This window comes from Budorcas taxicolor, chromosome 4 (genome assembly GCF_023091745.1).
Source record: "Budorcas taxicolor isolate Tak-1 chromosome 4, Takin1.1, whole genome shotgun sequence".
In the NCBI taxonomy this organism is placed as follows: Eukaryota; Metazoa; Chordata; class Mammalia; order Artiodactyla; family Bovidae; genus Budorcas; species Budorcas taxicolor.
In genome coordinates this window covers 7,521,413-7,547,538 of record NC_068913.1, presented here as the reverse complement: position 1 = coordinate 7,547,538, position 26,126 = coordinate 7,521,413, and the positions used below count along the sequence as shown (strand labels likewise).

Below are 26,126 nucleotides of genomic sequence, written 5' to 3'. Positions count from 1 at the left end.
ACAGTATTTGAAGTGCTCCAGCCTGGGAGCCCAGACCAACCTCTGGTTATACTGGATCTCCTGCCTCCATAGCAGATTCCTTGGTGTTTCATGATCCAGTGGCCCTGTGATCTTCCAGGTCAGAGGAAGACAGGGTGAGACCTGTGTGCTGTCCCTGGGGGCATCTGACATCACGCCCTTCTCCTACCCTCAGGGAGCTCACCACCTAGACCAGCAGCTCCCCATCACCCCCAGGGCAGCACCTCAAAGAGGCCCCTGGCCCGGAGGAGGGATGCATGTCCTTGGAGAAGGTTGGCCTGGAGTCAGGTGGTCTCTCCCCCATAGGTAGTGAGTGTAGTTAAGGCCACAGTTTGAAGCCTTCACACATTTGTTGAGCTCCCCAGGGAAGAGACAGCAGAGCCCCCGTGTGCACCAGGTGCCACGGTGCATGTGAAGGGACAGCAGGGGCACACAGAGGAGACAGCGGGTCTCCAGGGAGAGGTTTTTGGGTTCACCTTTGGAAAAGTTCCCAGTGAACGTGTGGCTCTGTGAGTGGTCTTAGAAAGGGGGCTGGGGGGCCTTTATGAGTATGGTGGGGATGTCCTCCCGAAGGGGCTCATCGGGAGGCCACGGGGACAGTTTGCAGCAGGCAGGCTGCCAGTCTGGTTCTCAAGTGCTCAGCCCAGCCATCTCCCCTTGTTCTGACCTCCTTCCTGACCGTCAGCATAGAGGAGGCTCCTAGGTGCTCTTAGAAATCCGGGATGGTGTGGTGTGGGCGAGCATCCTAAAACCTCCTGAGAAAGGAGCCCCTTGAAGCCAGTGGCTCCTCCCACAGTGGGAGATCAGTGGGTGACCCTGGGCCAGGGCCCTGCTGAGGGCTGGGAGGACTTTGCTGCAGGGGACAGGAAGACAGCATTTCCCCAAAGTAGAATGATGACACCGTGGCAGTGAGCATTCTTGGATGCTTGCAACATGGATAATAAGGAGTGCGTGTGTTGTCCCCTGAGAGGTGAAGGTTTACAGGGTCCCTATAGGCTTCAGATGTGACAGTTACACCGTCTGTGTACAGAGCCCACCAGGAAGTCTGGGACGGAGCCACTTCACCAGTACCCTTCGGGCAGCGTCAAGCCGACACCATCACAGTTGGTAGTGATGCTGCCCTGGAGCTGGTAGGATACACAGCACTCCTTTGGCAGAAAAACAAAGACTCAGTCTTAGCTTGACACCTACCATTGTCATCCCAGGTCACTCTGATTTGCAACAGAAATCTCTCCTGTGTACCAGTCATGTGGTGAAATTAGAAACATCTAGTGCCATGTTTTAAGTTCTTCTGGCTCCATCCCTGCTTATTTCATTTGTGGCATGATAGTGTCCTGCTCCAAGTATGGCTAACAATATAGATAATCGTAGGCTTTGGACAGTTTATTTCCATTAAGGATTCACTGATGAGCGAGCAGATGAAATTATAGGGAGAGAACCATCGTTGATCCAGGGCTGCTGGTGATTCTGCCATCAGAAAGTGCCGCTCACACACAGCTCCTGGGGGAAGAAAGAAAACAACAGTGATTTAGGTTCTACAAGATGATTTCATAGGAACAAAACGAAGACTTCAGCCTTTGTCTACAAACCTAAGTGTGGTTGTGTTCTATTCCATTATGAAGGGGCTGCACTCCCATTCCACTAAAAACTGCCGTCAACTTGGTCACTTTCCCTGGCAACTGGTGTTGGCCTGAGATTCCGGCTATAGGACTTGTCCCATACTAATAAGAGGGTGGTCTGGAATGGTGGGGGAGGGTCCCCCTCCCTTCTTTGCTTTCTTTGGAAGTTGCAAGCTTGGCTAGTGACCTTCCTTCCTACAAAATAGTGGGCTATACTTTAAGATACACTGTAGTTTAGTTGCTTCCAAGAACTGAAGTATGTTCCAGAGTTAAAGTCAGTCATATACTCAGACAGAAATGGGTTTTCAGACCACATGTACAGGAATTTGCTGAAGTTACAGTGTTTCCAGGAAAGGACATGGAGTGAGTTATCTTTATTCTATTAATTTCTAAAGGGCATACTCAACAAAAAGTGCAGTTTTAAGCAACATTGTATTTTTCAGTGTTGTTTCTCTGATGTTAGGGATACAGCACTTTCTCCAGATAAAGACTTATTCTTTTTCCCCACTAGTAAATGTTCCAGAAGTCAAATTTTGTTTTTCATCCTGGTTTTCTTAAACTGTAGCTTCTGTTCACCTAAGTAAGAGATTTAACCAATACAAGCTTTGGTTAAGCCATTTCACCAAACATTCCTATGTGAATGGCATAGATTTTGACATAATACTCTCAAATATGTGAAATCTAACAATATGAGCAGGAAAGCAGAAGAAGATTCTGGCTTTAGAATGGAAATTAATAGAATATCCTTTATCCATTTCATCTCCTAAAATGCTATCTATTATAATCTTCAAGTGAAGGTATGATACGAATTTGTGCTAGTCTTTCCCTAAAATATCACTCAATAAAATTCAGGAAGAACTAAACTGTGTATAGAAGTATACTGCTCAATACAGTAGCCACAAGCCATAGGTGGGATTTACTTTTTAATTACTTAAACTTAGAGTTCAAATTTCCATTCTTAGTGGCACAGACCGTACTTTGATCAGTGTTCACACGTGGCCCATGGCTGCTGCATTGGACAGCTCAGGGGGAGAGCACTTCCTTCCTCACAGTGAGTTCTGTTGGACAAGGGCTGCTCTATTTAAGAGAAGCCACGCTATTCTAAGGGTCTTTGGGGGAGAAAATAGAGCTTTTCCAAGTTAGAACCAGAAAATACATTTTGGAAACAGAATGCTCATTTCACTGAAGGCTGGTTATCCACTGTGGTTTCTTCCAGACCTCAGATTATTAGTTTAACACTAATTTGGGAGTTGAATTCACTTCGGTTGCATTAAATCTGGCACCAATGTCATGCCAGGCCTGGCCCATGGTGTAGAAGTGGACAAGAGGCTGACTTTGGAGCTGAGTGTGTATATTATCTTGCCAACGCGTGTACATCTTCCGCACATCTCTGCCTTGGTGTTGGGCATCCCTGGTATCACACTGCAGTGGTTTGTTTTCTTTAGTTAAAAGACAGACTTCATGGTTTAAGTAGGAGAGAATTTGGTAGGCTGGACAGTGAACAAGTTAAAATGAAAAAAAGGTGGCAGGAGTTCTTGGTACAATCAGGAAACCCCTGATCACTCACACTTTTAAATTCAGTCATCTTAACTGAGTCCATAATACTTTTAGCTCTCAAGAATAGAGGGGTTGTGCTTTGTTTTTTTTGTTTTTTTGCCCTTTTGATGAGAAGTATATTGCATGCCTTCCCACGACACGTGCGGCCGCTATTTAATCGGGGTCTCGAACTCCATTGTGTCTCCTGCAGTTGGTAAACCTCACAAATGTGGATATTGTGGCCGAAGCTATAAACAGCGAAGCTCTTTAGAGGAACACAAAGAGCGCTGCCACAACTACTTGCAAAGCATGGGCCTCCCAGGCACGCTGTACCCAGGTAAGCACCGAGGGCACAGGCTGCCTGCCGCGCTGCCCCCGCCCGCCGCGGGCCTGGGCCCGGAGCCGCCACAGCTGGGATGGAGCGGCGTCTCTGGCCACTAAAGCCTCACGAGGACTGCCTCCTGCTCCCCAGCTCTCCCAGACTTCCTCTCACCAGGGAGCACGTGCTCGTGAAACCCCTCCCTCTCAAAATCTGCATCAGCTTCTAAGATCATAGCGATCCTTGAAAGTCTCAGGTTTTTACTTTTCTGGTGTGTTTTTTTTTTTTTTTTTTTTTTGGTGGTTTTTTGTTTTTTTCAACCTGGGAGTATAGATTGCTTCTTTGTGCTTAGTCATCAAAATAAGATGTGAAATCTGGCTATAAAAATGATTTTTTTTTTCATGAAGTGGATCAAATAAGAGTGTTCAGGCCATGTTTTCATTCATCGGTGTTGGCACCAGCCTGGGACATGGGGTAATTGAAAGACCCTGACTGTCTGTGGTCCTGCACCTGTCACAGGATTCAAGGGAAGCTTCTTTTTTCCCTCCTGTGCTCTAATGCTTTGCTGTGTATCTGTTACATTTCAAGATGTTTGGCTCTGATCTGAGACAAGCTGAAGTGAAAGGTGTTAACAGAGAGAGTATGGAAAGGGCTGAATTTACTCAAGGGGCCAGCTGTATTGTCAAAAGCACCTTTCTGATTTTCTAAGACATGAGATTTATGGATAGATCAGCTCAAGTTCACCTCTTTCAAAACACTGCTCATTTAGCATGACTGCTGGAAAAATCCTCGTTGGATGGAGGTGTGCGTACATGTTAAGTCACTTCAGTTGTGTCTGACTTTCTGCGACCCTATGGCCTGTAGCCCACCAGACTCCTCTGTCCATGGGATTCTCCAGGCAGCAGTACTGAGGTGGGTTGCCATGCCCTCCTCCAGGGCATCTTGCCAACCCAGGGATTGAATCCTCCTCTCTTACATCTCCTGCACTGGCAGGCAAGTTCTTCACCACTAGCACCAGACGGAGGAGTAGATGTTAAATGAATAGTTGAGATTTTATCAAGCCGCATTCAGCTTTCTGACTTTAATAAATGGCTCATAAAGAAAAATCCACCAGGGGACTCTCAGGTTATTACTTTTAAATGTTAACATTTATTTTATTTTGTTATTGGGATTAGATACATGTAACATGAGGCTTACTATCCTGTTTTTAAGTGGGGTGGTGGTTTTAGTTGCTAAGTCATGTCCGATTCTTGCAACCCTATGGACTGTAGCCCACCAGGCTCCTCTGTCCATGGGATTCTCCAGGCAGGAATACCGGAGTGGGTTGCCATTTCCTTCTCCAGGGGGTCTTCCCGACCCAGGGATCAAACCCAGGCCTCCTGCATTGCTGGCAGATGCTTTACTGACTGAAAGGGAAGCCCCGTTTTTAAGTGTGCCTCAGTGCTATTAAGTGAATTCAGTAATGCTCAGATTACTAATGGCAGCTGAGATCAGCAGAAAGAGTAGTCGGTGTCAGAATAAAGTCCTAAAAATTGAGTAGTCTTGGCATCAAGGAGTAGGGTTCTGTGGTCCTAGTACCATTTCCCCCACTGATCTGGGGTCAATCTGGGCCTTAATCTTCTCACCTGTAAAATGGGGAGATTGCATCAAGTTATCTTTTAGCTTCCTTGAAAGTCTAAGGTCTATTTCTAGAACATAAAGGCATTGTAGCTTAGTGGAAGAGAGGAAAGTAGGTATTAATAATAATAATAATAATATATCAATTTGTGGCCAAACCCTCGAGTAGGAGATTAAGGGATGAGAAGATGATTATATAAAATGTAAATACTTGGTATTACATTTTTCTGTTAAAAAAATGGGTATGGAAGTCAGTGCTTTTAATGAATGATTAAATAAGTCATTTATCTACTCAACAAATATTTCCTGAGGACATATTATATACCATGCCAAGTCCTACTGAAGATGAGTTCAGTTCAGCCACTCAGTCATCTCAGACTCTTTTCAACCCCATGGACTGAAGCACACAAGTCTTCTGTGTCCATCACCAACTCCCAGAGCTTGCTCATACTCATATCCATCGAGTCGGTGATACCATCCAACCATCTCATCCTCTGTTATCCCCTTCTCCTCCTGCCTTCAATCTTTCCCAGTATCAGGGTCTTTTCCAATGAGTCAGTTCTTCGCATCAGGTGGCCAAAGTATTGGAGCTTCAGCTTCAGCATCAGTCCTTCCAGTGAATATTCAGGACTGACTTCCTTTAGGATGAACTGGTTTGATCTTGCAGTCCAGGGGACTCTACTGAGATAGTAATCTGAATTTCCCTCCTAAACTGCACACATGGAATTGGGATAGCAAGATGATCCAGAGGCCCGGCAGAGCTCACAGGTTGCCTCCACTGTTTTCATGACTAAACAGACAAGCCCTAATGTCCAATGGGCTTCGGGGAGCTTCTCCTTCACTGAGACCTGGATGCAAATGCCTCTGACTCTGTTTCCAAATGCCTCTTAGGCTTGTCTCTTAGGTGGGAGTCAGGCAGTTCCTGCCTGACCGACCTCATGGAAAGGCTCTGAGCAGAGATCTGTGTCATGCCCTCACCTGAATGCACACATTAGGGACTCCCTGGAGCTGGAGTCTCCTGTGTCTGTGTCAACACACCTTGACGTCAGGGATATATATATTACATAGTACCCTATGGTCAGAATTCATTTAGTCCTAAGATGCAAACTGGTTCCCTTTGCGGGTCAGATGGTTTGGAATTCCATACAGTGGCTTTTAGTCCTGTTCTCAGGAGATGAGGCTTCTTGTGTGAAGTTCATGCTGGTGGAGGATCCATAAAAGCCCTTTGAAGAAGGCCCTTGAAGGCTGCATCAAGGCTCAGGCAGGCAGTGGGTGAGGGCCTCACTGGGCTCGGGCCGGTTGACCTATACTTTCTGTGCATTTCTCATGTGCATCCCTCCCACACCTCCTGGGACCAGGCCTCACAAGCATGCACATGGGCCCTGAAATAGGCTTGAACCTCTCCAGTCCACCTTAGGTTGCAGCCATTCTTTGGGCTTAGGTAAAGACAAAGCCTAATTTATGAGACATGGCCAAGATTTAATTTTTCTGAATATGATTTTATTTAGGAAGAAGCTTTCTGGTCATCCGCTATAATTTCCTAATGTCTTTATAGAAAACATAAGTTTCTCTTGAGCCTTTAGGTGCATAGATTGCGTTAGAAGCTTAGAGAGAAATAAACCAGTGGTCTGGGAGCTCTGGACTTGTGGTCCCTCACTGTGGTGGTTCTGAGGGTCTCAGGAGGCCCCATGGTCTGGCAGAAAGGAAACCCAGCTCAAGGTGCTGTAGGCACCCTGGGCAGGCCACAGAGTCCGCGTTTGCAGAAAAGGATGGGCAAATCAGGAAGCGTGTCAGCTTGATCAAGAAGACAACCAGTGCAATTGACGTCTATGGGTTTTATTCATACCCCACCCCCGCCACCGTAAATCAGGATGTGAGCTATTATGTTTACCTATTTAACAAGAAACCCACATTTCCAAGGCTAAAAAGTCACAGTTACCAGTGGTAATCGCTGATATGAAATATATGTTTTCAACGTGGCGTTCATTGTGAAGCAACGAAAACCTAAAATTTAGAAACAGGAATTTTCCTGGCAGTCCAAGGGTTAAGACTCTGAACTACCAGTGAAAGGGGCACAGATTCGATCCCTGGTCAGGGAACTAAGATCCCATTAGACTTCATAGAACTACACACACACAAAAAAAGGAGAGCTAAAGAAAAAAATGCTTAGAAATGCTCAGAATTGCTTCTGGCCTCACCAGCTGTGCTGGGGCCAGAAACACAGGGGAACCACGGGGGAGAAAGGCCTGGATGCTGCACGTGTGTCTTCTGGGGTCATGGATGTTTTCAGCACAAAATTAGTGTCAAATTTTGTCAATTTGTCAATCTTGTTGGAATAATATAAAATAAAAGAGGAATTGACATTTTTAAAAAAGAAAAGTAATGTCCAATGTTATATTAAAACATTTCTGTCAGCTGGACCTCTTTGAAGAATAGACAGAGAAATCAATAATAGAAATGGATAAACCTTCCAGAGACCCTGTGATCAATCAGCATGTCCTATCTAAGAAAGGAAGACACACAGAGTAGTGGGATTTCAATGAACTCTACAGAATTGGTTTGGGAAGAATTGATTAACCATTAGGAAAGAAGTCAGTTTAGATTTTTAGCTTCTTGTATATTAGGAGAAATTGCAAGGAGATGAAAAATTTATATTTCCAAAAGTCCAGCCATAAAAACTAGTACACGGAGAGGCTATGCAGAATATATAGCTGTATCTTCAGCTATGGAAAGAAAGGGATTGCATAGCCAAGCAAAGATCAGCTAGAAGTACTCCCTAGATCACCTCTCATCACCCCGGTTTCCAGCTTTCCTACAGTGCTTGCTCTTTGACTTTCCAGGTTGCTGTGTTCAGGGCCCAGGAACTCCCGAGTTCTTTCCCCTCTCGCCAGGGTTGGCTGCAGCATTCTAGTGACCACGTTTCTCCTACATTTCTGTTCAGTGTGACAGAGTCAGACCCTTAGATCATTTTTGCTGAGACTTCTTTCATTCTCAAGAGGGCTGTTGTCAGGAGTGACTGAATGAGTGTACGGGGGAGTATTTGAAACATTAAGAGCACTTGTCAATGGGACACAATTGTAAAATCACAGTCCAGTTTCTGGGGAGAGTGGTGGTGCTTGTTCCCTGATCTTAGGGAATGAGGCAGGTGTCATCAGCTCTGATCCTCCTCTGCCTGGCAGGGTTGCTGGGAAGATTAGAAATAATCTCCGCAAAGATCCTGGCTCTTGTAGGCACTTAGCCCATGTCAGATTTAACGCTGGATGACGAGACCAAATCCTTTGACTATAAGCGTTTCTAAACTGGTCTCTCTAACTGTCTTTGACTTTAGTCATTAAAGAAGAAACTAATCACAGTGAAATGGCAGAAGATCTGTGCAAGATGGGATCAGACCGCTCCCTTGTGCTGGACAGACTAGCAAGTAACGTCGCCAAACGTAAGAGCTCTATGCCTCAGAAATTTGTTGGTAAGAGTTAAACGTTTCCTGTCTCTTAAAAGAACAACCATGTGGGTGCTTTAGACGGTGATTAGTTGAGGGAAAAAGAAAGGAAACATATCTCGTTTTCTCAAAAAAAAAAAAAGCAAAATTTAGCAAGCTTAACGTTTCTCAAGTCTCTTGGAATGGTTTTCCGATAGGCTTCTTAAAACTACCAGATCTTCTCCCAGGAGCTGTTCTTCGAGGTGGTTTTGCAAGGTCTGGGGCACCTGATGAGGTCTGCCCTGTGGCTATCGGGGATGGCTGATCAGTGAGCCCAGGGCAGAGGGCACACCGCCCAGACCCCCAGCCCCAGCAACCTTGCTGAGCCTCAGTGGCTCCTTTGTCCAAAGTTCATAATACTCCCCACGGGGGCTACTTCAAAGTCTAAAAGGGCAGAACTGCAGGGCAACTGGCCTGCGAGCTGAACAGCAAGGAGTAGCCTCAGCCTCGATTGCTGTTTTCACTGCTCGGCATCTGTGCGGTACTGTCAGGGTGGGGTAACCCTTTCCTACAGTGTAGACGGTGGGCACACCCACAGCCCTGTTGTCCAGCCCTGGCACTAGACGTGTGACTAGGGTAACACCTGGGCAGGTGGGAGGGTAGAGAGGCACTGGGCTGGGACTCAGCCTGAGGGTGTGAGCTCACAGCCAGGTGTGAGCTATCACCTTGCGAAACGACTCTCCTCTGCAGCCCAAGCTCCATCCTTTACATATCTCACAGGCTGTTATGGGCTTCTCTCGTGACTCAGACAGTAAAGAATCTGCTTGCAATGCTGGAAACCTGGGTTTGATCCCTGAGTAGGGAAGATCCCCTTGAGGAGGGCATGGCAACCCACTCCATTACTCTTGCCTGGAAAATCCCATGGACAGAAGAGCTTGGTGGGCTGCAGTCCATGGGGTCAGGAAGAGTCAGACACGACTGGGTGGCTAAGTACACACACACAGGGTTTTATGAACATAGAGTAACACCAGGATGTGAGAACATTTAACACCCTCAGTGTGAAGGTGGCATTATGAAGATAATATGGAAAGAGGATGGGGGAGGGGAGGGTCACGTCCAGGGAACGGATCAGTAAAAGCTTGTGAAGTTGACAGTGACCTTGAGATAGGAAGATGATTTCTCCACATTTTTCTCGGTGGAAAAATGGAGGAGGATTCTAGGCAGATCAGAACAAATACAGAGCAGTGGTGATGCTGGTTGGGGACTTGAGGGACACATGTGGAAGGCTTGAGAAGCAGATTCCAGGATGAGTCACAGCCCCTCAGGGAATCGCCTGAGTAGCAAAGCCCCAGTCAGCTCTGGTCACAGGTGAATGGCCTTCGAATGCCAAGGTGAGAAATACAGCCTTAACCCAGCAGGCGGAAGAGAGCACTGGCATGTCTTTAACTGGAGTCACCTCTTGGAAAATAGAAACCTCTGGTGCCAAAAATTGATTGGAAATGGGAGAACGTGGGGCCTTGGTGGCCTGGAAAGAGGAAGATATGGGGCAGAGGCTGGTGAAAGAGGAAGGTGGGCCACACGGGTGATGGAAACCACAAGTCATGGGGACTCAGGGACACATGTGCCATTGACAGGTTCTGGGAATTGACAGTCTGGGTTTGGTCTGTCCATTTTGAAGGACTTTCTGAATGATGCCCCGTGGAAACCTGGGGAATGTGTGTTAGGAGAGAGGATGGTGCTAGAATGGGGTCAGTAGTCAGGCCTGGGGTGGGTGCTGGCCTGCAGGAGAGGACAGGACCCAAGGGGAGGCCAGGTTCTTGGGTTCCAGCCTCTCTCCAACACTGAAGAAAAGGCTCCATTTTGATCACGTTTTAAGTAGAGGTTTTTCATAGGCCTGGAGTTGGGAGGGGTGACGGGAGGAAGGAATCAGTTAAAAAACACTTTTCAAAGCACCGGCTGCAGACAAGAGTGTGGAGAGTCACCCACAGGAGTGTGAGCCTTTAGACTGTGAGAAATGGGGAGGCCGCTCACTTCCTGTGCAGAAAGGGGGTAAGGTGACTCAGAGCACTGACTTCTAGGGGTGGGATTTCAAGCAGCACCAGGTGGGAGTGAGAACAGGGCCCCTCACCCCTCCCAGGAGGCTGTGTGTGGTGGAAGGGGGATGGGGGCCCCCGTAACCAGGGGAGATGGAGCAGCAAGTGTGTCTGAGGATGGTTGGACCGTCATGGGCCCTGGGGAGCTGGGTACCACTTCCCTCTTCAGATCAGAAAACTGGAGGATGCCCAAAAAAACAATCACTCAGGCATGTCCGACTCTTTGCGACCCCATGGACTGCCTTGTCCATGGAATTCTCAAGGCCAGAATACTGGAGAGGGTAGCCTTTCCCTTCTCCAGGGGATCTTCCCAACCCAGGGATCAAACCCAGGTCTTCTGCATTGCAGGCGGATTCTTTACCAGCTGAACCACAGGATGGCAAGGGCTTTGTGAATGGGTGTTTCAGCCCCTGTGGCTGATGGAGACTTCAGACCAAATTACCATTGGTGAAACTGCCGTAGCTACCTCCAGTGAGAGCACAGTTTAGGTGTTGTATTGAGATTTAGATAGTTTTTGTTTGAAAATATATATATATATATATATATATATATATAAAGAATAAAAAAAACAGAACCCCTCTCTCTGATCAAACAAAACTAAGGTTAAAAGAAGTCCCTGTGACGAGGTGGACCACACAGGAGAAGTGGGGTGGGGGACGGAGGTAGAGGATGCCGGAGTGGAGATTGGAAAGAGGGGCTCAGAACCAGCAGTGTAGGCTGGTAGATGTTTCCCCAAGAGTTTGGTGCCTGGCAGTTTATTTCTAAAATAATGCCCCTTGCCCTCACATCAACTTGATGGGGTTTTCATCAACCCCTCCTCCCTTGTCATGGTTTCTCCATGCCAAAAATCAAAAAGGAAATGGACCTCTAAGACCTCTCTTTACCTCTAGAAGCTGAATTTATCTTCTTATATGATTTCAGAAAGAGTGTGCAGGAACCCAGCTGTTACTGTACAAGCTGGCCCAGTAGTGGTGGGGTTGAAAGAGCTCCAAGTTTTCATTCAAGAGAGGTTCAGACCCTGCCCTCTTCCTATCATGCTTGGTCACTGAGTCGTGCCCAGCTCTTTGCAACCCCGTGGACTGTAGCCTGCCTGGCTCCTCTGTCCGTGGGATTCTCCAGGCAAGAATCCTGGAGGGAGTTGCTGTTTCCTTCTCTAGGGGATTTTCCCAACCCGGGGATCAAACCTGCATCTCCTGTGTCTCCTGTAAGGCAGGCAGATTCTTCCCCACTGAGTCGCTGGGGGAGACCCTTAGTACTCTTTCTATTTATTTTGAACGCTCTCTTAATTGATTGGGCTTTGCATGCAAGCAGCTGTTTTCAAGAAGCTTCTGCAGGTGCTGTTTCCATATACGTTTCTGTGTTTGAGGAGGTCTACCTGCTGCCTTTCTTCTTGAAGAATGTTGTGACGAGCGAGGTTGGTCACTGTCTTTGTTCCCCCAGTCTAGAACTTTCTAGATTTTGCCATCATGACTGAAGGCAAGAGTCCCATTTTCTGTCTGAGTACCTGAAGAGTTTTTTCTTTAACCTAAAAGTTGAATACAACTAGGTTGTGTCTTGGTGTTTTGCATTCTGAATAAAAATTTCCTGACATTTTAATCTGGGGATTCCCTTCTTTTCTCTTTTATTTCTTGGAAATTCTCTTTTATATGAATATGTATTTTGTTCCATTTGTTATGATCTCTGTTCAGAGATACCAGTCATCCTTTTATTGGAGAGTTTGTCTTCCATATCTGTTAGCATTTCTCTAAGTTGATTTTTTTTTTTTTTGCCCTTTTCACATTTATTCACTGTTACTATCTTGTGTTTTTCCTCTCGATCAGTGATTCGATTTTCAGGAGTTTATGTTCTATTGCTTGCTATTTCTAATCCCTGTATTATCTGTAAATAACACTGTTTGGACCTCAGTTTGTTTCCTGAGATCTAAAATCTCCTTTTTCATCTTATTGTGTTGTTCTAGCCCATCAGGTTTCAGTATCTTTTTAATTGAATTCATGTCACAAAGCAGTTATGAGACCTTCTTCTCTTCCTTGAATTAGGCTTTTTCTGAGGATGGGCTTATTGTTCTATGTTTTACTTCCTTTCTTCCCTTGTCTTGCTAGAAAATATATTCACAGTAACCATGACCTTTTCTTTTCATCTTGCTTATTTGACTTGGGCTGATAGAGCTTAACTGATGTTTGCTGTTCTTCCCATTGTACCTGAGATGCGTTTTTTTGTTTGTTTGTTTGTTTGTTTGTTTCTGAGCGAGCTCAGCTTTTCTCAGTGCTGAAGGAATGCCAGGGATGAGGTTGGAGGAGTTCAAGGAAGGCAAAGTGCAGTCTTTGTTAAAACACTTCCTCTCTGTCCTTTCTCCCTCATTCTGAGATTTGGTTAAATGCCCTAAACCAGTTTATCACTGTACCTGGTTGGGAAGTATTTCTAGCTGCCAGAGGATGCTCTGGCCCTTGGGGTGTTTCCTCCCAGTCCACAGCATTGAGGACTTAACTCTCATCTCTCACCTAGTGAATCAACCTCAGCGCTCGCCCATCCAGTGTCACCTGGTCTCAATAGGAGAGGTTTCAACCGGTTTTTGATCAGAAGTGAAAAAAGACAGCTATTTGAATTGATTCTCTATGGATATGAGGATGTTAGGGAAACTGCTGAGGATTTTGTTTGCTTCACACTTAAGGTTTTATAAGTAAAATCAGCTGTCAAGCTTAGCCACGTATCTCATGCCAGAATTTTCTTTCCTTGATTTTTATAAATATGTATTTCCTTAGACTATGTACCTTTCTTTAGCATTCTGCCCAAGTGAATGTTGTGGGATTTTCTCACTTTGTGGAATATTAAGGGAAGAGAAATTCTGTGGGTGGTTTTAATATGCCACGTGGGTCTTCCCCCTACATCCTTTTATTGTTGATACCCAGTTTTAAAGAACAGTTGCTCAGGAAAGCACAGAATGATGACTCTGGGAGAAACGGGATCATTAGTGGGAAAGCACCATTTTGGGTGGAGCTATAAGCACTTTATATGTATCAGAATTGTCGTGAAGCCCACTCCCTTCCCCACCCTGCCAGGCTTCAATGGAGGGATAGACCAGGCAAAAGGGACTCATTTTCCTCTGGGGTTAATGTAACTAGACATTTATCACCTTGATACAAAAATAGGGGGAAAAAAATCACATGGCTTCTGTATTGCTGTTCAGTTACCTTAATGGGGAGAAACACCACCTCTGTGATCATTGCCACCCAACTTCCATAGAGATTCCAATATATCCTGGCTCTGCAGAGGGTGTGTCTGGCCATGGACAAGTATCTGTGCGTCATGTAAGGGTCACGTGGTACCGCGGTCAGGGCGTGTGCCACTCCTGACTACCAGCAGACTGAGATGAAAGGGAGCCAGGCCGCTGTGTGATACACACGCCAACAAAGCAAGAAGCAGGACCACAGGATGCTTTCTAGTCCGATGCGGCATACTTCTGGATAGCTATCGGTGGCCTCAGATTTATTAAGGACTGTTAGTAAGCCTAGGAACTCTGGAGCAGTTTACCCTTCTGTTGCTGGAACTGGCTGCAGGCCATGATGTCAGGTGTCAGTGTGGGAGGTGTGGGGGTCTCCACCATGATCGGTCTCGCCAGCCACCGTCAGCCATAACCTGGGCCCCTGGGCCCCTGGGCGGCCAGAGGCATCCTCACTTCTGCCTTCCGCCAGTAGGGCTGCCCAGGTGGTGTGAGTGGTAAAGAACCCAACTGCCAGAGCAGGAGACATAAGAGGTTCAACCCCTGGTTTGGGAAGATCCTCTGGAGGAGGAAATGGCAACCCACTCCAGTATTCTCGCCTGGAGAATCCCATGGACAGAGGAGCCTGATGGGCTCCAAGGCCATAAGGTTGCACAGAGTTGGACTCAACTGAAGCAACTTAGCACACATGCACACACGTGATGGAGAAGGGCCCTTCTTCCTTCAAAGCCTGCCAGCTTCCTTTAATATAGTCTTCCCTGGGTCTCCTAGCTCCCTCTCCCGTTAGTTTCTTCTTGCTGCTCCCTGTGTGGGACACATATCACGGTCTGCAGCTGGTGCTTAGCAGCTGAAGGATGAACTACTCCATAGTTCTCAGACTTATTGATAATCCTTTAAAAATCTGTGACATCAACCATCCAGAAATACGCCTCATCATACTAGAAAGCAGAATTAAGTCCCCACAGCAAACCTTCCTTTTCCTTCCCAGAAATTCCCAGACAGGGATGCGCCCTATATGACCCTGCACTAATCTCTGTCTCCCCTGTGGGCTGTGAAGGATGCTACTTGTTGGCCATTCTGTCCTTCCTGTCTGGTCCAGGGTGGACACTCGGTAGACATGTGTTGAGAGAAGGAGGGTTGAAACGTAAACAGCTCATACCTGCCTCTAAATGCCCCTCCGCCCATGACTTATTAACTAACCATCACTGAAAGTAAAGTGGATCAATAGACCTTAACAGTGAGGCAGACAGTTCACTCATGAATTTGCTAGTTAAGCCAAGGTTTCCTACTGAGCTTAGAATCTGTACATCAAGAAGGTGTTATCTTCAAGGATAGTCATTTTATTTCTTTATGAAAACTTGTACTCAAAAGCTAATTACAAGAAGTCAAATCTTTTCTCAAATTTCCCCTTTCCAGGGGAAGCGATCTCGCTGCCTCCTACCAACCGTGATATTAGACCTTAGGCTTCTTGAGGCCAAACTCGCTGACACGTCCTTGACAGTAATTTCTTGAATCATTCCTGCTCAGTAATTGTTTGAAGGAACAAGTAAATGTCACCCCTGGAGCTTGCTCCGGCTGCTCTCAACTTTCTACCAACTTTCCACCAAATGACTGCTGCACAGGCTCCTTGCTGCTAAGAACTGAGAAGCAGGCATGGAATTAAGAGGCCAGGGAAGATGTGGAGGCTGGTACATCTGATGGTGCTTTTCACTCTCACGCAAGTCAGAGCCAGCTTTTTGTTGTTGACAAGACTGATACCATTTCACTATGCAGAATATAAAGTTTCTGTATTTTTGATTAAGCTTTATTCTAGAGTATTATAGTTATGAACTTAAAATATATGACCTATCACACATTGTTATAATCATATAATTGCTTGAATTAAATAAATTAGTGATGTTAACCAGCCATTGTGAGTTACCTAGAACTCTATATGAAAACATATCATTTCAATATTAATTTTAAATTAAATATAGAGCTTCCAGGTGGTGCTAGTGGTAAAGAACCTGCCTGTCAATGCAGGAGACATAAGAGAAATGGGTTCAATCCCTGGGTCAGGAAGACCCCCTGGAGGAGGGCATGGCAACCCACTCCAGTATTCTTGTCTGGAGAATCCCATGGACAGAGGAGACTGGTGGTCTATAGTCCATAGGGTCGCAAAGACTCGGACACAGCTGAAGTGATTGGCACACTCAGCACACTCAAAATGTTTACTAACACCCAGAGTAAATACAAGTATTGGTTTAGTGTTTGCATATATGCTGCTTAAATTGGCACACCATCCTTGGTTCACCTGCTCCTTTACTGATTTGTGTAGACAAATTGGTTTAAATGCCACCCCCCACCCCCCGCCCCCAGACAGGGTGCCATGCCAGGTACAGGGCAGGCAGAGACGTGTCAGCCTTGCCCATTTTGCTGATGTCCACATGGTGTGTCTGCCCGAGGTCGTTGCCCCCATGGGTGTAACTGTCAGCTGTTGCTGCCAGGCACAGAGGTAACCTGGGCCTCTCTGACTGTCATCCGCTTCCCGCAGGGGACAAGTGCCTGTCGGAACTGCCCTACGACGGCAGTGCCAGCTACGAGAAGGAGAACGAGATGATGCAGACACATGTGATGGACCAGGCCATCAACAACGCCATCAGCTACCTGGGGGCCGAGTCCCTGCGCCCCCTGGTGCAGACACCCCCAGGCAGCTCCGACGTGGTCCCGGTGCTCAGCCCCATGTACCAGCTCCACAAGCCGCACGCCGAGGGCCCCGCGCGCTCCAACCACTCAGCCCAGGACGGTGCCGTGGAGAACCTGCTGCTGCTCTCGAAGGCCAAGTCCGCGTCCTCGGAGCGCGAGGCGTCCCCGAGCAACAGCTGCCAAGACTCCACGGACACCGAGAGCAACACGGAGGAGCAGCGGGGCGGCCTCATCTACCTGACCAACCACATCACCCCCCACGCGCGCAACGGCCTGTCCATCAAGGAGGAGCACGCCGCCTACGAGGTGCTGCGCGCAGCCTCCGAGGGCCCCCCGGACGCGCTGCGCGTGATCAGCACGAGCGGGGAAGCCCTCAAGGTGTACAGGTGCGAACACTGCCGCGTGCTCTTCCTGGACCACGTCATGTACACCATCCACATGGGCTGCCACGGCTTCCGAGACCCCTTCGAGTGCAACATGTGCGGCTACCAAAGCCAGGACCGCTACGAGTTCTCATCCCACATCACGCGCGGGGAGCACCGCTTCCACATGAGCTAAACCCGGACTGTGCGAGCCCGCCGGAAGAGCGCCCGCGCCCTGCACGCGCCCCTGGCGGGCAGCGGGGCTGAACTGGACCGCTGTGCTTTGTCCTCTAGGTGGAACTTCATTTTGTTCTGAGTTGGTTGATTTGCTTTTGAGAACAGGACGTTCTTCTTGTTAGATGTGGAGTTCCATTTGGAGCCCCCGGAATGCTCTCTTACTAGACGATTCTGTAGACCGCAGGCTGAAATCCCCTCCCCTGTTGCTTCCTAGAAATTGCCGGCCTCCAAGTGATAGGTCATGTTCGGAAAGAATTGTAGAGTAACAGGCGGAAGCCCGGGAAGGAATGAGCTGGTTCCGTGCTGAGCGTGGTTTTGCGCACCAGATGGGGTTTGCAGGGTCCCGGGAGCCGGGCGCACAGCCCCTGCGCTGTGGCCGTGACCGTGACCCTGGGGTGAAATGCCCTCTTTGCAGGGCCGGAAACTGCGTGCATCCAGCACCGACAGGCCACAGGTTCCAAAGGAAGAGATTATTCTAAGTCAAATTCTGCACACTGCCGGGAAAAGTGACTATAGGGCAGAGGGAGGGGAGGGCTTGCAGAGCCTTTTGGATTCATTCTCCCTTTCCAAACTTTGTCATGACGTTGCCCAGCCCAGAAGCCTCCAGAGGCCTGTTGTCCCATGGAATGAACTCTATTTCCGTGGGGCACCTGGGCCCACTGTTCTCTGCTCTCTCATCTCCTACGGGCCCCCAGAGTCTATCACAACATTGTTAACACCAGCCCTGAAATTTAGACGTTAATTCCTTTTGAAATGTTCAGATGATAAAATCCTTCAGAAACCAAACCTTTATTCTAAATTCCACACTCATGTCTGGTTCTATACTCCTTCCTGCCCGGTTCCACCTGTGACCAGAAGCCTATTTTCCCGCAGAAAGTCTGTCCTAAACTTCGTTTAATGTTGTGTTTGTAGCTCCAAGCAGGGGTTTCTTATTGTGGGTATATTTCTTTCCCTGCCTTCTGTGTATAGTATTCTCATTTTAATGTCCATTGAAGGATTCAGAATGACCATTTTCAGGTCAGGGAAATTTAGCAGGTGAAGCCCAGAGGCTGCTGCTTACACACAGCACCTGTTTGTTTGAAACCACACTTTCAAACCACCTGACACGCTTTCCCCCAAGGACAGAGCTGCACCCTTGTGTCCACCTAGGCAGGATGCACCTGTCTGACTGGAGGAGTGTCCAGGATCATCTCGTCACCAGAACTCAAGGTCCAGCTGGACAGAGGGAGGCGGTCCTGGAAGTGAAGACCGCTCATGCCCGCAAAGGCCCGCAGAGACGTCCACGGTTCCAATCCTAACCTGGAAAGCAATAGGATAGGTTCATGCTATCATTGAGGACATTCATCTCAACCACCTGGCAGGAAGGGCATACAGTTGCAAATGTTTCCAGTATTTTTCATCACCAAAAATGTCCAAGGTGACCATAAGGAAACAGCAAAAATTGTGCACAAGCATCTCTGCATTACAGCCAACTCCAGAGATCCTGGGCTCAGCACTCTTGACATTTGGGGCTGGATACTGGGTTGCAGGGGATTTCCCCAGGCATCCTAGGCTATTTAACAGCATGTGGTCAACCCCTGGGTTGGGAAGATCCCCTGGAGGAGGAAATGGCAACCCACTCCAGTATTCTTGCCTGGAGAATCCCATGGACAGAGGAGCCTGGTGGGCTACAGTCCACTGAGTGACTATCACTTCACTGGTCACTTCCCCAATAAATGCCAGTAGGACCCCCCAGTTGACAACCAGAAATGTCCCTGGGAAGAAAAAGGTGTCCCTAGTGGAGAACCACTGCTCTAATTGAATTGCAAACCAATCAAGGGTCTGGAAGCCTTCCAGAGATGAAAGCCCTGCCGTGAACGTCCCCAGTCAGCAGTCTCGAGCGTGACTCCTGTTCCTTTGGATTCATTTTAATTCTCTCAATGAACTATCCCACCTTCAGTCTTCAGAAGCTTACCTTCCCAAGTGCACTTGAGTTTTGTGGAAAGGGTGGCAGCCTAGCATCCTTGAGTCATGGGATTCTTTGCTTACGGAACTGTGTGATGTTTTGAACCTGGAAATAGACAAAGTTGTAGTAGCTTGGTCAGTGACACACTGAGGCACTGGGTGAGGGGCAGAGGGCAACTCTGGGCTGTGGACAGCATTCGTTCAACATGAAGTTATAAAGAAAGACCCACCTTATCCCCCTGGATGCATATTCAGGGTGAGAGACTGCTCATACGTCCAGTTTGCAGGCCAGTTTCACCTGCCGCATCTGTTCCATGGGGTCCATTGGCTGGACAGAATGATCTTTTCCCCTGTGGCTTCAGATGGACCTCAACCCACCACTGTAAATAGTGGCTGAGGAGTTGTTTTCCCCAGGACTTTCCCCTCCCTCTCTCTGCCTTTTGTAGCCAATATAACCTTATTTACAGACCTTTTGTTGTGGTTTTCTAATGTAACACCATTTTTCTCTGAAACTATTGTATTTAAAGTAAGGTTTCATAAATGCCAACAAGGAATGAAATTATGCTTGAAAGGTGGCCATGTTCTGTACCCAAAGCTGTTGACGTTTTCCTTCTAGCTGGTAAAAGTAGCATTTTGCATGACCTTACCCCGTTTCACTCTGTGGTTTGTTCGGCTACTGATGATGTGAGTGTGTGTCTCGGGGCCCACTGTGGAGGCACTAGGCTTCACGCACTCGTGTTGTGTTGAAAATAAATATCAACCAAAGGAGGGGCACCAGGAGCAGGTGGGTTCCGTTGATCATGAGAAGTCCCTGTTTGGCATTCTGGCCCATCCCGGTCACCCAGCTCCCCTCCACTCAGAACACCTGGACCCTACTCCTCATCCAGGTCTTCCTGCATCACATATCTTAGAGCATGGGCTTGTCCTTGTAGAAAAGATTACAAAGAATCGCATTACTATCGCTTTGTCACCCAAGGGCATGTCCCAGCACCTAGCGTTTCAGATACCAGCACGATTCACTTCCAATTCAGAATCAACCAAAAATGAGATCTCAGACTCTGCATCAAGAAAGACAGCTATCTCTCAATGCAATGTGAGTTCTTTTTTTTTTTTTTTTTCTATTTTTGTGCCTTTCCTTGTTTTGTTTTCAGTGGGACTTTCTTAGCATCATCTTCTTGCCAAAACAAAAGCAAGATGCTATGGACTTCTGTAGACCATTCTTTAAGAGTCGTGAAGTAAATCTATTTCTCTCGTGCACTTATGTTCCAGCAATAATGAAGGGGCAGCGCTAGTCAGAATCCAGATCTCTCCTTCAGTTGAGTGTTGTTGTTTTTTTTTTTTTTTACTTTAAAAGAAACCAAAATTTGACTTATTTAAGATATACAGACATCAGAAATTAAAGGAAAAAAAAGCACATATGCTGTTGGTGCCGTAGCATTCACTGTGAACAAGTGTGACCAGAAATGAATATGCAATCTTGTTTCCAATACTTTCTAATACACTTTTTTACAACGTTGTGTGTGGTGACTGTTCAGGGTTCAATTTATGTGTATCTACCTAATGCATCTTTAGATGTGCGGCTGCCATTCTGGCAGATGCTTGTACAGGACTGTAAATGAGAAAATGCAGTTGTATTTCCAATCTGCCTCTATGATGATGTTAAATTATTTCTGTTTTGCTGTGAACAAGGGGCGTGCCATTGGAGGAATAGAGTATCCTTTTGTACATTTTCAAATGCTTACTCTGTGGTGATAGAACTAATAAATGCAGCGAATACTCTGTCTGCCCCATGCTGTGAAGCCCACGCTGGTCTTGAGAGAATCGCCGTGCAGACCTGCCATCTGCTACAGACTCCCTCCAGGTCGGAGGAGGAAGATGGGCTTGGGGGCGGGTACAAGACAAGGTGGGATCATACGTGATCAAATGCATTCGCTGTCGCTGCCAGTGCATCAGTTCACTTCGGCAGGTGAGCACCTCCTGTCCAAGCTGTGCTGGGCTTGGGGTACTCGCGGGTTGGAGGGTGAGTGGAAGTCGTGGGCAATATGACACTTGTTCCCCAGCTCTTCTTAGAGCAGTGCTTAATGTCATGTGCAGTGATGGGCAGCCGGGGGGGGGGGGGCACAGAGGCGGGGACTGACCGCAGTGGCCACCCTGGGGGCAGTCTCCCTGCTGAGCTGCATGTGTAGGGCAGGGGGTCTCAACTCTGTCTGCCACAGACCCGCACTGCTCGAGACGCTTGGTAGTTAAAACCCTCTGGCCCTTTGGGAGAACCAGCCAGACACAGTGTGGGCTCAAATCTGGTAAATAAGATGAAGTGATCAAGTTTACACTGTTCAGCATTTGATCCAAATGGGGTGAAACTTGAATGAAATCCACAGACTGTTCAGTTTCACATCAGGCTCTGGCATCAGGGGCCTTTCATAAGTGTCAGTGGCTGGGGCTGCTGCTGCTGCTGCTGCTAAGTCACTTCAGTCATGTCCGACTCTGTATGACCCCATAGATGGCAGCCCACCAGGCTCCCCCATCCCTGGGATTCTCCAGGCAAGAACACTGGAGTGGGTTGCCATTTCCTTCTCCCAGTGGCTGGGGCAGCAACTTTCAAAGAAGTTTTCGGCACCCTTAAGTTACTGCACTGAATGAATGCATGGCTTAGAGAGAGATAATGACACAGCCATTGCCAGATCCACTGTTTCACCGTTACATCCTGTTATTTCTCAGTGGTCACGGGTTCAAGAAATAAAGCGAGTCTGCATTAACTCAGAAATGACCTAGGTTCAATTTAAGGCAGAAAAGTGACTCCAAAGTGCTGGTGGTGGTGGGTGGGTCTGTTCGTGAGAGTGAGGAATGCGTTTGTGGGCACCTTACCAAGGCTAATGAGTGTGTCTAGAAGTGGGCTTCCCTGGTGACTAAGATGGTAAAGAATCTGCCTGCAACACAGGAGACCCGGGTTCAATATCTGGGTTGGGAAGATCCCTTGGAGAAGGAAATGGCAACCCAGTCCAGTATTCTTTCCTGGAGAATCCCACAGACAGAGGAGCCTGGTGGGCTACAGTCCATGGGGTTGCAAAGAGTCGGATGCGACTGAATGACCAACACTCAACTAGAAGGCATCTGAGGAGGGCAGTGGCCTGCCCGCATCTCTCAAGCTCATCGACTGAGTTTGGGAAGGGGTTGAGGAGCAATCCATCCTGGAACCCAGGACGTGGTAACAAGTGAGGGTGAAGTTTCAAACCCTCCCTTTAAGAGCATTCCACAGGATAATAGACTTCATTTCTTGGCTTTCACTACCTTTTATATTAGTGAAGTCATGCTAAGAATGATGATCCTCAGCATCTTTTTGATGCTGTAAGCCATTAAGCTTCCTCTGGTCCCCTTGCAAGCCCTCAGTGAATCAGGGGTGCACCCACCCCATGTGCCCAACCTGGTGAGCCCCACTCTGGGAAGTCGACCCTGGAGGGTGTTTCCTTTCATGGTAATGAGCAGAGGTGATGGTGAGGAGCAGAACAGCTCATATTCACACCTGGGAGGGGGAAGCGTCGGGAACAGTCTGCCTGGTCAGCCCCAGGACGACTGCAACTGCTTCCAGGTGGATGCACCAAGGTTCAAAGAGCCTGGTCGCCTGCACAGAGGGCCTGGAAGATGCTGAGTGAAGGAAGCGGGGTGTGGCTGCAGTTGTCAGACAGACACTGTTCCCTGCACACCTGGGAGAGCCTGGCGTGTTCTGGACAGCTCCCCCTCTGCTGTTCCCCCTGGGGCAGCTCTGGCAGTTTCCTGAGTGCAGTTTTTTATCCTCCCTGAAGACAGCTGCTCATCCAATTCTATTCCTGATGAGTGCTGTAAATTTATAAAACATGCTGTGTTTTACATATTAGTGTGAAATCTGAGGAGCTAAACATCAGAATTGGGGACTCAGGTGCCAATGATTTCTGATCCCATTTCCAATTAATTGGTCATATTTTCTATCAAAATAAAACATCTTGGAGGTTTTGTGACTCCTTGGTGAAGTTCTGCATTTTCCCTAGAAGTATGTGCACTCTAAGGAACAGGATTGCTCAGCTGTTGCCAAAAGTCTTGTTTTTTCCATATGGCCAGCCTCTCAACTCCAAATCCTGAGCAGGGCTCGAAACAGACATCTAGGAGCTGGGCCATCAGTACAAGACTTGGAAGAAGTGCTCAGACCACCAAGGCAGGGGTCCCCCGTTGCTCAGAAGCCCAGGCATCACTCTGAACCCTGCTGGTCTTTTTCTGCTCCGGAACCCAGACAGCAGCCCAGCACAGCTGCCAGGCAGGCCTGGAGCTCAGGTGCTGCCTACACAGCCTGGATCTTCCCTGCCTTCCCCAAGAGCCTGGCCCTTGCTGCCTCTGACCGGGAGGGTGGGGGAGGGGGGTGGAGATGGAGCCGCTCAGCTCCTAGAATAGCACTTCTGCCTCATGGCCAGGCTCTTGTCCTCCCATTGGCCTCTCCCAGCATTAACCCAAACTCCCAGCTCCCAGCTCAAGACCGCCTCCAGATTCCCTCACCCACACCGCCTTCCCCGGGCCCTGGGGCATCCAGAAATCCCCCATGACCCTGGTTCTCAAATGCAGCTCAGAATCACCTGGCTGATTCTCAGAAATGGAGTTTCCAAAGGCCCACTCCTGACCTTTCTGGAGCAGGAGGTCTGGGTGGTGTCCACCTGCCTCCTATGGGGCCAGTTCCTCGAGTCCAGACAAGCTGACCCCCCCCCCCCCCCCCCGGCCACCTGGCTCCCGTCCAGGCAGACACAGCCTTAACCCTCTCCTCCAGCCCAGTCACCTCCCCCTCTCCTCCAGCCCAGCCACCTCTCTCTGTTTTGACAGAGGAAGAAACTTAATAATTGCTTATTAGTGAAGTGAATAATTATTCAAAATTAGTAATGTCTCTCTCTTCCCCTCTTAAATTTAAAACAACCCGTGCACGTGTGCTAAGTCGCTTCAGTCAGGTCCGACTCTGTGATCTTATGGACTGCCGCCCGGCAGGCTCCTCTGTCCATGGGATTCTCCAGGCAAGAATACTGGAGTGGGTTTGCCTGACAAGAAAAGTCAGAGAGTGGAAAACCAAAATACTAGCTGTGCTACCTGTGAAACCTAGATTAGAGGAACCAGCTTCAGTGCCTGACCACTGTGGACTTGCTGAGTCCAGGCAGACTTGCCCAGCCGGATGCAGGTAGGATTTAAACTCAGACACCGCCTGAGGGGGCTGAGCCCACGCCCTGCAAGAAAGGGGAGGGGGAGGAGAACCCTCATCCTGCAGGCAGCAGAGCCCAGGAAAGCAAGAGAAAGCAAGCTCAGTGCCTGCAGCCAGAGGAGCGTGAGGAGGAGAGAAGCAGGTGCAGGGGAGCCCCCGGAGGCAGAGAAGAGAGTGGCATAATGAGAAGCAGGCGAGCCAGGGGAGGAGCAGGCAGGAGGCCTGCAAGGGGGGAAGGCATAACCTACCAGCAGCGGGGCTGCCGAGGGTTTGACTCTCTCTCCCTGGGGTGTGGTCTCCAGGAGCAGGGTTGTTTTTTTTCCTGCCATATCTTCAGTGTCAAGAAGAGTTACCCGGCACGTAGTACGTGCTTGGTGTGGTCTGAATGCGCCTCTCCAGAAATCATATGTGGAAATCCTGCCTCCCAAAGGTATTTGGAGGTGGCCGTCTGGCAGGTGACCAAGTCATCAGGATGGAGTCCTCGTGGTGGGATCGCTACGTACTAAGTCACTTCAGTCGTGTCCGACTCTTCGAAACCCCATGGACTGTAGCCCGCCAGACCCCTCTATCCACGGGATTCTCCAGGCAAGAGTACTGGAGTCTGTTCCCACGCCCTCCTCCAGGGCATCTTCCCAATCCGGGGATGGAACCCGCGTCTCTTCCCACTAGCGCCACCTGCTGGGATTGGTGTCCTAATAAAGAGGCTCTAAGGGGCTCCCTCACCCTTGTCTCCTGTGAGGACAGTGAGAAACCCACCACCGGAGTGGGCCCTCACCTGGCCCTGACTTCAAGACTTCCAGCTTCCGGAACTGCGGGAAAGGAACTTCTGTTGTTCACAAGCCGCCCGGTGTCTGGCAATTTGTGACAGCAACCGACAGACTGAGGTGCGGGTCCGTAAGCATGGACGCGTGCGATTGTCTCCTGAAGATGACTGAGGTGACTGCACGCGGAGCACTTGTGAGGTGCTGGCCCCAGATCTCAGGTCCTGTGTGAGCGGTTAGTGGGGGGCAGGGGCAGCGTGGGCTGCACAGGGGGACTGAGCGGGGAAGCTGGGGAGGCACTGGGTGACGAGAAGGGGTCAGCTGTGAAGACAGGTCACAGTCTGAGAGTCAGGCGGTCAAGAGCGAGAAAGCAGGATGGACCCAGGAGGCGCCCGAGGGCAGAGCGAGCTGGGAGGGCGGCCGAGCTCTGTTCCCACGGAGACGAGGGCGATGGTCCCAGACAGGAGGGGAGCCCGGCGCCCAGACCCCCTCCACGAAGGAGAGGCCGAGAAGCAGGCCCAGCACAGCAGCTGAGACCAGGAGCGGGCTGTGAGGAAGCTGCCAGCTGAGCACCCGGACACAGGCCGTGACAGTGGGCGGGGGGCCCGGGGAGGGAGATGCCGGAGGCAGGGATGGGCTGGGGACCCCTGAGGCTGATGCTGGCAGGAAGGAAATGGGGAACTTGGTGCAGCCCGGACCTCAGGCCTCAGCTGGGACCAGATGCTTCAAAACATGCCAAGTTCTGGGCTGTATTTTCCTAAGGAGGAAGGTGAAAACCTCAGTGTGAAGTCCCCTCACTTTTTCCGCTTTTTGGGGAAGCCAAGGACAGGAACAAGGCATAATCCCTGTGTGCTGTCTCCTCTGGGCCCCCCGCCCCGCTCCCCCAGCACAGGCTGCCCGCGCCCCCTCCCTGGCAGCGGGCTGCTGCGCCAGCCCAGCAGGTGGGCTGTGGCTACGGGGATTGCAGGGCGGGAAGCAGATGTGGCCCCCGCAGTCCCCAGGCACAACTGGAGGCTGGTCGCTTGGGGAGGAGATTTGCATAATAAGGATAATTTGGTACCAAAGCTGTCCCCTGAAGTGAACTGCCTGGATCTCGG

General features: G+C 48.9%; 1 protein-coding gene across 1 annotated transcript in view; it reads left to right on the top strand.

Moving 5' to 3' along the window:
• IKZF1 (IKAROS family zinc finger 1) overlaps nt 1-17,077 on the top strand; it is an 80,854-nt gene extending 63,777 nt beyond the window's left edge. Inside the window, exons 6-8 of the mRNA XM_052638620.1 lie at nt 3,385-3,510; nt 8,438-8,572; nt 16,368-17,077. Of these exons, the coding sequence (XP_052494580.1) occupies nt 3,385-3,510; nt 8,438-8,572; nt 16,368-17,077 (971 nt within the window). The remainder of the gene's footprint in view (nt 1-3,384; nt 3,511-8,437; nt 8,573-16,367) is intronic.
• The last annotated feature ends 9,049 nt before the right edge of the window (nt 17,078-26,126 follow it).